Source organism: Habropoda laboriosa, unplaced genomic scaffold (assembly GCF_001263275.1).
Source record: "Habropoda laboriosa isolate 0110345459 unplaced genomic scaffold, ASM126327v1 scaffold134, whole genome shotgun sequence".
Lineage (NCBI taxonomy): Eukaryota > Metazoa > Arthropoda > Insecta > Hymenoptera > Apidae > Habropoda > Habropoda laboriosa.
Genome location: NW_017100266.1, coordinates 1454059 through 1466145, shown reverse-complemented (window position 1 = coordinate 1466145; position 12087 = coordinate 1454059). Strand labels below are relative to the sequence as shown.

Genomic DNA, 12087 nt, shown 5'->3' with positions numbered 1-12087 from the left:
CCCACCGCCGCTCCTCCAGAAACCGGCGATGATGGTCTAGGCGTGCCGTTCATGGCTGTCGCGGGAGGCGGCGGTCTGGGAGGCGGCGTGGCAGTGGACTTACCAGCGGAGGTCAGAGTCGTGGAGGATGCCGGCTCTGCGACGGCTTCTCCCACGGCCCCCTCCGCGGCCTTGAGCACTGCTGAGTCGCTCCCAAAGAGATCTGCCTGGCCGCCAGCACTGAACAGGTCTCCGCTTTGTTGGCTTTGCTGCTGGCCCTCGCCAGCGACGCCTGAGGTCGCCGTACCAGCCTGATGGTTAGCGGCACCCTGATCGAAGAGACCGAAAGCAGCTGCGTTCGACTGCGTAGGCTGGGAACCAAGGGATGGGAAGTCGGACATAAAAGGGTTCGGTACGGATCCGGCCGCTCCTGGAGCACCAGCTTGCGCAGAAATCAAGGTGCAATTTTAATTAGCTTTTTCTTTAATGCTGAGGTTAATTGGCGTTGAAGATTTTTTGGGGTTTGCTTGTGTGTTATACTTCGTCACCGTACACGAGGCGCCTTGATTTTTTTTTTTTATGAGTATGATTGAATTTATGGTGCAACAATGCCTCTTATCATTGGTGGTAATGCATGTCTCTGATGCTTGAGAAGTTAATTTCACAGAGAAGCGAGAATGAATAAAAGCGTACAGATCAATCAGGTGATTAGTTACTCTTCTTCGAGATTCCCCCTTAGGTTACTTCACAGGCATCACCTATGAATCTAAATGATATAGTATGATGCAGAGAAAAGTATGATACAAAGTCTACAGCGAAAGACTCTTCACCATGGAGAAAAGAATGAGTATGCACAATAATTGTTAACACTGACAGAAAAATAGAGATTGGTGCATAATCTGACTCAACAAGTGGTAGAGAATACAATATTTGATCTTTGCAAGAGAAGAGAAATGGTGGAAGCACTCACCAGATTGAGAGTCTTGATTACCAAATACGGAAGAGAAACTGTTATCTGTAACAAAGTTATTATTTGCCGGGGGCACTGCAGCGAAACCTACAAATTAAAAAGTAAAAACAATTCGATGAGACTACAAATAAAAAGATGATTATCATGACAATATTTGTCAAATAAATCAAAATAATGCAATGATTAAAAGTGGAAAAAAAAAGAAAAAAACTAACTCGTATTTACCATTACCGTTAGTCATCCACATGTTGTTTTGTGATTGTGTGGTTGGCGCAGCCACTGACTGAGGAGCTCCAAACATGTCCGCAAACGGATTGCCTGCCAACTGGAGCAGATCGTCCGACGCTTTCTGCGGCTGCAAAACAGAGAGTAACTTATAGAGAAATTAACAATTAGATTATCATATTTATTACTGAGGTAGGTTAGTTGAGAAATTGTGTCTCATATTATCCAACAAAATCATTCTATTAATTTTTCTAGAAATCTTCTTAACTATTTCACAACTAACAACGACATTAAAGACGTTGTTATCAGAAAAAAAATTGTTAATAAGTTGAAAATATTATGTACACTTTTTAACCATGATTTCTTTTCTTTACCTGATTTTCAGTGCCCGCCGTCGTGGATGGTGCACCAAAGAGGTCCACTATTGGCTGATTGGCGTTGTTCGTCGGCGAACTGAGGAATGGATTCGTGCTGGGACCGCTCGAAGGTGATTGCACTTTTGCCTGATAATAAAATACAAAAGATAAAACTATCTGGAACATTTTATCTCGTGTATAATTGCTATTTGAATCGTTTCTTAATACCTTGTATTGGTTCATGGCGGCCTCCTCTTCCGCGAGGGCCTGCTGCCTTAACGCTTCGTCAATGTGTCCATTCCCAGCGTGGTCAAGTCGATTATTACTGGCTGCTGTTCCAAACGCGGTACTGGTGGAAGACAGGGCGGACACTCCCGACTTTACATTCGTTCTATTGCTGCTTAGGTAATGATTGGGCAATGGATGCGTGTCGATGAAGAATAGTGGATTCACAGAGGAAAGGAGAAGCCAGTATTCAGCGTAGACAAGTGTGGAAGGCGTTAGGAGCGAGAAGAGGAACGTTGATCATTGAAAACAAAGGAGAAGACAAACAAAAAAACAAAGAAACAGTGTAGTACGTATAAAGATAAATAACGATGTGTAAAAATTCAGCTACACAACAATTGTGCTCACGCTCACGCACACGTATATAGTCACAGACACACTCGTATATAGTATAGTATTTACGATACATGCGTAACGTTAGCTTTCTTTTTTATATCACAGACTCTCTCTGTTATTTTTATACAGATTTTGTACTAGTTACGAAATCACACAAGCAGTTAATTGACGTGGTACTACCAAATATATCTTACAATGGAAATGAAACAGAAAAGAGAAAGAGATAGAGAGAGAAAAAAAGGAACAAAATAGAAACACACACTTTCTCATTTGCTACTGGCTACGATACGCACGCACGCACGCATATGTACAAATTAATTCTCGGTGCAGGAAAATATCACCTAGCTTCTAATTCATTATCTTCTTTAAATTTGAAATCACATTGAATTTCAGTGATAAATTCATTTGAACACTCGCTGTAAGTTGTAATCAAAAGGTGGATTGAAAGAAAAACACAGACACGTGCAATAATCAGCGATAAAGTATCTAAAAAGAAGAAAAAAAAAAGAAATTATCTGTGATAAAACGTAAAATATCTTGAACTTGGCGAGCTAAGTGAAATTTCTGCAAAAAGACTTCGATAAATATTTGTATACAACTGTTGTCTAGAAACCATAAAAAGCAAGGAATTCTTTGGTAACCAACTGAACACGCTTAATAATTGTCGCTATAGAGCGCAAAACAGAAGACAATGAGGAATTAAGAAAGAAAAGAAAGAGAGGAGACGGGAAGAAGAGAAAGAAACTTCTAAACGAAAAAAGAAGCACATGTTCCCAAGCAATAGAAAACAAATGGCAACATTACCTTTTATACCCTACGAATTTACAAAACATTTTGCGAGGAGAAATAGATATGATTGTCGGTCGGATAAAAAAGTGGGATTTGCTTGTCATCTTTATATGTTTCTGAATTTGCAGCAGAAAATAGTAGCAAAGGAAAAAGTCTGATGGGATTCGATGCCTATTATGTAACTGTACTTCTCGATATTCTATCGTGATTCATAGTTCTAATTTAAAAAAATATATTTCTTTCCAAGTGTATGAAAATACCTTGGTCACAGTTTTTCAAATATGTTTTACCTTTGAACATTTGTTAACAGACGAATCGCAAAATATTCCTCAAAATTAGTAATTTAGTTCCTACTCTGATTGTTAACATAAATTCCAAGTGTTTAAATAAACTATGATCAACATACCTTGCTGATTGTGTGGGAGTGTTGGCTGCAGAGCCTTTCTTTCCCTCCAACGAAGCAAGATGCTGTTCTAGCGCGTCTAACAAGCTACTTGGAGCCTAAAAAATGTCCATTTATTTAAATCTGACCTGAAAACCTACTTTACATAAAAATTAGGCATATTTTAGATTACCAGATGATTCCAATTGAGTCTCATTGTCTTACCTTTGTTAGATCAGGTATGTCTCCTTTATCAATGCCCACATTCTGTAAAATTTGGTACAATTAATATCTAAGATTTCAATGTTAAATAATTTTAACTCACCTCAGCAACTTTCAAGAATTCCCCAACCCGATCCATTCGTATAAGAAACTTCTTGTACAGATCCAGAGCCTCTCTACACTGTTTTTTGTTCATATCGAAATACTTTTCTAAAATTTAATAAGGCAAAAATTATTTAACTTGCATAGTATTTGGAGAAATCAGATAATTAGTACAATACCTAGCAAATTAATAATGCCATCATTGTAGCAGGCAAACAGCCTGATCAGATCTCGAAAGAGAAGCATGAAAGCCATGTTTATGACACCGTTTGTGAGTTCATTAGAGGTACAATCGAACTCCAACAGAGCATCCAGCTGTGATTGCAACACTGGCAAAGTTTTCAACAGCTTCTCAGCGTTCATTGTGCGTAAAGTACGGTCGTCCTTTCTAGACACACAATTTCAAAACAAATGAATCATTTTCTAATTAATCTAAAATGTAAACATGTATTCTGTTTCTTCACTGATTAAAGTGCTTACCCTCTCTTCACCTTACAAAAGTCAAACGCCACAGTCCTGTAGGAGAGAGCCTTCTCATTGAGGTACTTAGCATATCTCCTGATAAATGGTGACATGTCATATCCTAGCAAATGAAGAGTCCATGTAAAAGAAACGTTTCTTATCTGTTGATATTTTAAAATAGTTCAAAAGAGACTTCCAAGCAGGATGAAATGAAAGTAACATTCAGTTTTCTGAGAAGGAGACAATAGAGATGAATTTAAAGTTCAATGTGCAAGTACAGACATCTGAAATGCATGCAAGTGCAGCACAAGTGTAAGAAGCAGGCACAGGCCTTGTTAGAATTATTGATGCTGACATACATCATAGTCTCCTCCATGAAAACTGAACATATATAGAAAAACTACATGTGAAAACTTTAGAATTAAAAATTCCAGGAGTATTGATTCACCAGCAGAATATCTAGAGGACTGACTATACTTAGTCATAATCAAACCAGAACCATGGATTCTGAATGACGATAGTGAATAGAGATTTTTGATACAATACACATAAAAAATTAAGAATGGAAAGAAAGACAAATTACCAAATGTTAATACAATATTTTTTGATTGTCCATTGACCAGTGAAAAGGTTAAATAAAATGTTAAGTGAATTCAGACAGAGGCATTAATATCAAACAAACATTCACATATCAATAATAGGTAACAATGGAATGCTAACTCACCAATACGAGCTCCTGCTGTGCCCAAATAGAGAGAAAATTAGTTCCAGGTTAGTAAATCATAGACAGAGGCCAGATACAGATAGCTGCACAATGCTAGGAAGTTAGCCAGGAAGAACTTATTATCAAATCTCTAATTTGAGAGAGTAAAAATGTGAGTACATTTGTTAGAAACAGTTGATCCTTTGATCCTCTATGATCAATATTACAACAATGAAACTACTTTAACATTAATTGTGTTAATAATTAATTCAGACACTTTAACTGCAATTAAAAACTTTGATTTAATGTATACAATACAATAAGATATTTTTTATACTTTTTAAGGTAAAAGATGCTCAATGTTACAGTTAAAGAATTGAATCGTAGAATTCTATGGTATTGTTAAACACAGAACCATAAATCTCGTGTAACAGTGCTCGCGTGCGTGCTGCATTCAGTATAACTTGATGTTATTTCTCACCAGAATTGTTAATAGATTGTAAGAAATGAAAGCAACAACAAAGATAAACTTGGAAACTTCATGCACTTCTGTAATGGCCCAATTAAGATCACCATTCTACCAGATTATTATCTTTTATTGAAATTCAATTTACTAGTAATTTTATATATATTTATTTTGTTTATCATGTAATTGTTATTTCATGAGTTGAGAGAAATTTCATTTATCATATTTAAGATTCTACCATGTATATTCTTAACATTTCTAAATTCAGTCATGAGACATTGATTTCAGAATTAAAAAGAATAAGGAGCAATGGGCAATGACAGGGAGATAGCAGGAATCAAACATCTAATTGAACCAGTAGACAGAAGTTAATGCAAGAAGATTCTTTTAAACAATGTGGTTACCTTGCACACCGCTTTTATCGAGAAAAACACTGAGCTGAAATGTGCTGTTGCTGGATGCCAAATACTGTGTAAACCTCTGCAACAGAAAGGTCATGGTCCTTGTTGATATCATTCATCTATATCTTTCTTTCGTTTTTCATTAATTTTACTTTTAAAAAAAGTCATCCATTGAAGTACCATGAATAAACTGTGCTACGCATTAAAACAAAAGACAGTTTCACGGGATTACGTGCGTTACCGTCCCCGTAGAGCGACTCTGTCCGAGGAAATGACTATGTTGCAGCTGCTGTTTCTATTGAATTGCATGTATAAATCGTAAATGTTAGACTCTGGTCACGGATTCGTGCTATTGGATCCCGTGTGCATGTTCACACACAGCGACTAGCAAGGGTGACGACACTTCCCCTCTCAGCTCATTACTGAACCGAAATGAGTTGGACAACCTCGCCGAACGAATGTAAATAATACTCTTTAGAATTCTCTTAAACAATAAAACTTTTTTCCAGTTACAAACATAGTAACTTTGATGGCTTTAATTAATCAAATTATCAGCATTAACAATTTCCGAGTAACAGAGACGATCATCAAGCTTCAAGAGTCAATTAAGCGAGAGGCAAGAGAGTATTTTCTCAATTAAATAACAGAATCCTTGGCTATCTTGTTCGTCGAGTGGTCAGAGAGGGAAAGAAAGTTCGTCTGATTGGCTTTAAGAAGCCACTTATCGAGAGAGCCACTCTCATGCTCCTACAGATCCTGTTCTGCATTGCAAATTACAGCGAGAGAGCATGGTTTTTACCTCATTGCCGTAACAAAGCATATGGTGCACCGTAATCAAAGCTTTGAAAACAACTGTCCAATTCGTATTCTGAGACCGTTCTATCAGCAGATTCGCCAGCTGGGGTATCGACACATTCGGCTCGTTGGTGCACCGCACCAGATCTGAAATAACCATTTTTACCATCAGAAAATTCTTATATTAAACAATATATAAAAATATTTTAGATAAAGTTATGTAGAACACCCTTTAGATTTTATTCATATATATATAAAAATGACTAATTAAGGACTTTCCAAAAATGAATTTTTATGTAACTAAAACGTGATTGAAAAATTAGATTCATATCGATACAAATAGTAGTATACAAAATCAGAAAGTTACAAACGATAATACTACCAATATCGAACATTCACTTTTCTTGGAAAGTTGCTAATAGGTCGTTTTGAGCCGGCAGGTACTTCTACTGTTAATCGAAAATAATTGGTTAACAGAATTATGTACATATAAATTTTTTTATTGAATATATACATATGTAAGTATGTACCCTAAAATATATAACCTAACCTATCATCTAAAAAATTTCTTTCGATTAAAAGAAAACCAAGGTATCAGTTTCCAATAAAACCATTAAACTATCATATCGTTTCTTTCCTGTTGCTAACAGAGTGTAGCATTGAAAAAACGAGGAATTATAATCTCTCTCATTGTTTTTCCTGCATCTATAAAAGATACGTCTTCAACGATGCACAAGAAAAGCAGTAACGATCCCTAATTGAAAGAGCAAAGCGACAACCTATCGATTCCGCATCGTCTATCGCGAGAAAAATACGTAACAGCCACGAACCAGTTCTCCACGGGGTGACTCATAATTTCCAACTATGTTTTCCTATTCCATTCATCTTTCAAACCGCGTAATAAAATAATCAATTTATTTGATCGAAATTATATTTTCTCAAAGGGGAAGTTCCACACCACCTGGTGCTGAAGGAAGGCGTTCTAAAATTAGTTCCGCACGTTTCATACCAAGATAAACATGTTCTACAATGTTTCTGATAGTAGAATGCGAAGTATAACGTTATCTTGGTCGACAAAAATGGCTACGGATCACGAAGCAATTTTGCAATGTATGTACCTCTAAGAATAACGGACACACCACGTGCGTTCTTTCCACTCGAAAATCTTCCATCTCGATTATTTCTTATTTCTAAGGCTACAATGAGAGATCCGTAAAGTTCCTAAAAGAAATACTTTGGATTTTCTCTTATTGTTTCGTGGACTTTAGACAATGTAAAGCTACAGAGGGTTGAATAATGTGTGTGTCGCGCTATCTTCCCATTTATTTTCAGTAAAGAAAGTCGTACCTGTCAGGGCCGATGCCAAAACGTTCTCGACCTTGTCGCGCATCCTCTCTTCTAATAATGTACTCTCGAAACGAGAAGTCGTGTCCCATTCAGTGGCGTTCTACTATTTATAAAAGACGAGAAACCACGCAGTTTCTTGCGTGTACATACCAGCAGAGTGTAATAAGAGATAAAATGCCCCTGAGTCAGGGGCCCTGACCATTTATAAAATTCACTAATCGATATTTCGACATGGTGTGAACTTGTAAAGCAAAATAAATGTATAGGTGTTGGGGTTTTTTGAGATTAAGGTTCGAAACGACTGATATCAGGTTTCGTATTTATTTACCTTCTTCTTTCAGCCTAGATACGCAGCTACACACACTTGCGCTGATACTTACAAAGGAACATCCCGAAGTGATAATCACCGATTTTGATAAAATTTTAGTACGCAGTAGATCTAAAAGAATATTCGACAAGTAATTCTTCTTTATCGACGGTCGTTCACATTGAAGGGGTGAGAATCATTTTCAAAGTCGAGGGTAGTAAACGTACTTAATTCAACATCTCGAAAACTATTAGAGATACAGAAGTGGTGTAAATTAACGAAATTCTGAACGACGAATGTGATTACGTAAACAGATTTAAAAAAAAGTATATACATTTGTTTAAATAATATACTAAAACTTATAACTTTTTGGTTAATTTTTCTGGTAAAATATTTATCGATTTTCGTGTAAACTTGTATATGTAAATTACATATCCAAATACAAAATACGGGTAAATCAAAATTTTGATTTCCTGCAAAGTAACAAAATTATTGCTCTTGAAATTTGCTAATACAGGTTGCTTTCTCACAGGAGAACAAAATTTGACTAGTTAATTCTGAGTATGACTGTGGACAGAAAATGTTCTAAAAACATATCGGTAAAACTCAATATCAAGGAGATACTGTTAATGAAAATTGCGATTTTGACGTGTTGCGATGAGCTAACTAAATCAATTTTTATCACAGGGACTATTAGCCGTATAGACGTAACTTTCTTTTCATTTTACTCCAGAGAGTTTGATTTTTCTGAACCATTGTTTCAAAACACAAGAAGTTATCTATTTCACCTAAAAATTATAAATAAATTTAAATTTTGCAAATTTCTTGGTAAAATACAAATTAAAAAATTTGAAAAAAATATTACATTTCCTGAAGTCTTCTTTATAAAAATTTCTTTGTAAAATATGTAATAAAAAATTTGAAAAAAATATTACATTTCCTGAAGTCTTCTTTATAAAATGTCAATATTCTGTATGTGATTTATATGGGTTGAAAGGACTTGGGTAGAAGGCCGAGGCGTTCGGGCTCGTACCACGCTAGTGTATCTTCTGTCACGGCTTGCCGTAGACCTCCCGCAGTCCCTACAACAAAGGTCCGCACCGCAAAATTTCAATACCTGGGGTATTAATTTCGTCTATTGGAAAATAACTAACACATAGTATAATACACTCGGAAAACCTGTAAATACGTACAGTTTTTCAAATCTACATGCTATATATAAGCCTCGAACTAATATAAAATAAGAGTAAATTTTAAGAATAATTATTTCTTTTATTTTGCAAAAAATTCAAATTCTGGTTTGTCCAGATTATTTCGTATTTAGGTATGTAATTTATATACACACATTTGCATGAAAATCAATAAATATTTTACAAGAGAAATTAATAAAAAAGTTATAATTTTTAGTAATTATTTATACAGATGGACTTTTTTCAAATCTGTCTACGCAGCCATATTCGTCATACAAAAATATAAATTTTGTCAATTTACACCACCTCTCTATCTCTAATAGGTTTCGAGATATTGAACTAAATATGTTCACTACTTCGACTTTGAGGGCGATTCTCACCCCTTCAATGTGGACGATCGTCGATAAAAAAAAATGCTTGTCGATTTTTTTTTTCCCTTTTTCGAAATCTACTATTTATCACTTCGGGATGTACCCTTCCTTGTTAGGTCAAACACAAACGAATAATATACATACTTATGTTCTATTCAATTCTAACCTAAATTTTCCGAAATATTAATTTTTAAAATTTTTTAATTCTCTCAGAAAAAAAATTTGCTACGTGCGTAACAAAAATCGATGAAAGAGACCTACCAACCCGACCCCTGTTTTTTTCCACGCTATTTTAAAAATAAACAACGAGGATGAACAACATGTTTATAACGGATCCGCCGATCAGAACGGAAGAAACCTGATGAATCGAACGGTTGTTCAGAGACAGAACGTGGAATGGAGAAGAACGCCATAGTTATCGAGATTTATCTGAAAGTTTGAAGGGGTGTGCGCGTTGAGATGTTTTTCCCGAGTGCAGACTCAAATGGGGGCGTTACCGATAACGTGTTTTGGTAAAACGATAGCCGTAGCAGTCGTACATTATCAAAAAAAGACTGAACTTTCACATTATTGCAAAATACGAACATCCAGCTGCCTCGTTATTACGTCACTTTCTTCTCTGATATTTCACTTTCAAAATTTCATACATATAACCTCTAAAAAAAATTTCTAAAAATAATTGACAATTCTTAGCCGAAAAAGATCACTATACACTATGAATTTACTTCCACTCGTTAAAATGTTATAATAAAAATAATATAACGTCGTGTTTTGATTTTTGTAAATATTTAATTTTTGACAATTTAAAGTAATTACGGCAGCAGAAGTCACGCAAAAAAAGAAAAAGAAAAAAAAAAGAGGCAGTTGTGCCATCCAGCATGGTCACCGTAATTACAGGCGCCCTGGAAATGGAACGGACCGAAAGACAGCAATTATCATACAAGAAGAAAAAGAATCGTGCAAAGAACTACAAGAAATATCGATAGCAGCGGCGGTTCATCGTACAATGCCCAGTAACTAAATTGCACAATTCGACAAGACACAGAACACATTACCACAGGTATATTTTCCACGCATAATAAATCGACGACTTACGTAAACGTACGTCGATAATGAATGAATTCATCACGAGTCGTTGAACGAAACAGAATTACGTAGACAATAACAATATTTCAATACTTATAGCTTTTACTGTTGTATTTTGTAACCTACTAATATAGTACGGTAGACCGTACTGTACTTTTACCTGAAAATTTCTCGCTCTACATTTATAATAAACAATATTTCATTTCCAAATATTATTCTCAGACATGTTGTTCCGTAACTATTTTTTAACTGTACATCATTGATATTCCTAACACGAGATATTCTTTGTTAAGTATTCCAGGAAAATTGTGTATCCACGTTTGAGTATAATTAATTCTATTAGCAATAGGGCAATTACAGATTGAAGGAAATGTTTTAACACAAAATGTTCGTCGATAACAATGTATAGTGGTGATTTTTACTATTGAATTCCAAACAATCAATGCTATTTTTAGAACGACAAGTAATCACTCGAATGAGCGAAAAGATCGCGAGGTCATCGTCTGGGAATCAAGTGTACGATCGATAGACGGAATCTCGGACGAAAGCTACCCAGGGAGCATTGCTAGTGAGCATGTGCGAAATATATGCGTTTAGTCAATACACATAACCCTCAATTTAAACAATTAAACGATACTGCGTAAACCAACATATCATTTTTGTAAAAAAATAAAGGCTAAAGCTGAAAAGTTGCATTATACATTCCTGTCCCTGACCCTAAAAAATAACTAAGGCGATGATGCTCTTGTCGCATTTTTACCGACATGGATCCGCTTCGTTGCCTCTGGAAACAATCGTTTCCCCCTCGAGACTGATGGAACAACGAAGAATTGAAACTTTCTCGAAGATATAATTTTTCGATCGACTTTCCTCGAGGAGAAAGAGGCGCCTTAATTGTTGCGTCACGCTTTATGCAATCCGTTAACCAACTTTCACGTGAACTAATGCAAACAAGATGCAAATATCATTTACGAAGAGGAATCCCCTCCGTTTGATATCAATTATCGGTACACTGTGATTCATAGAAACAAGAAGTTACGGTGATGTACATTTCTTTGAATCTATCTGTGATTGAACCATAAATGATGAGTTTAAATAAACATCAGACCGCTCGTAATAATATTCTAACCACACAATTGTAATCGCACTTGTTATTATCACTCTTACTGTCTATTGGTAACGAGACATTCTCAAGTGAAAACGGTATGATTACTGATAACCGTAATACCAGTAGCAGATTATGAAATGAGAAAGAGATTTTTTACATGTTTCTCAGAATAAAGGACACATTTTAGTCTGATAAAGGCTCATTT

At 35.7% G+C, this 12087-nt stretch overlaps 1 protein-coding gene across 11 annotated transcripts in view; it reads right to left on the bottom strand.

The window, feature by feature from the left end:
* LOC108573367 (phosphatidylinositol-binding clathrin assembly protein LAP) overlaps window positions 1-12087 on the bottom strand; it is a 19690-nt gene that overhangs the window by 4800 nt on the left and 2803 nt on the right. For 3 of the 11 annotated variants that reach the window (XM_017935789.1, XM_017935795.1, XM_017935790.1), the window contains exons 2-14: window positions 6478-6620; window positions 5682-5757; window positions 4833-4847; window positions 4127-4229; window positions 3826-4034; window positions 3648-3754; window positions 3548-3589; window positions 3347-3441; window positions 1759-1927; window positions 1549-1677; window positions 1175-1304; window positions 950-1036; window positions 7-421 (exon numbers count right to left, since the gene is read on the bottom strand). In XM_017935789.1, the coding sequence (XP_017791278.1) occupies window positions 7-421; window positions 950-1036; window positions 1175-1304; window positions 1549-1677; window positions 1759-1927; window positions 3347-3441; window positions 3548-3589; window positions 3648-3754; window positions 3826-4034; window positions 4127-4229; window positions 4833-4847; window positions 5682-5757; window positions 6478-6620 (1720 nt within the window). The remainder of the gene's footprint in view (window positions 1-6; window positions 422-949; window positions 1037-1174; window positions 1305-1548; window positions 1678-1758; window positions 1928-3346; window positions 3442-3547; window positions 3590-3647; window positions 3755-3825; window positions 4035-4126; window positions 4230-4832; window positions 4848-5681; window positions 5758-6477; window positions 6621-12087) is intronic. The other 8 variants (XM_017935797.1, XM_017935798.1, XM_017935794.1 and 5 more) reach the window with 7 other exon arrangements.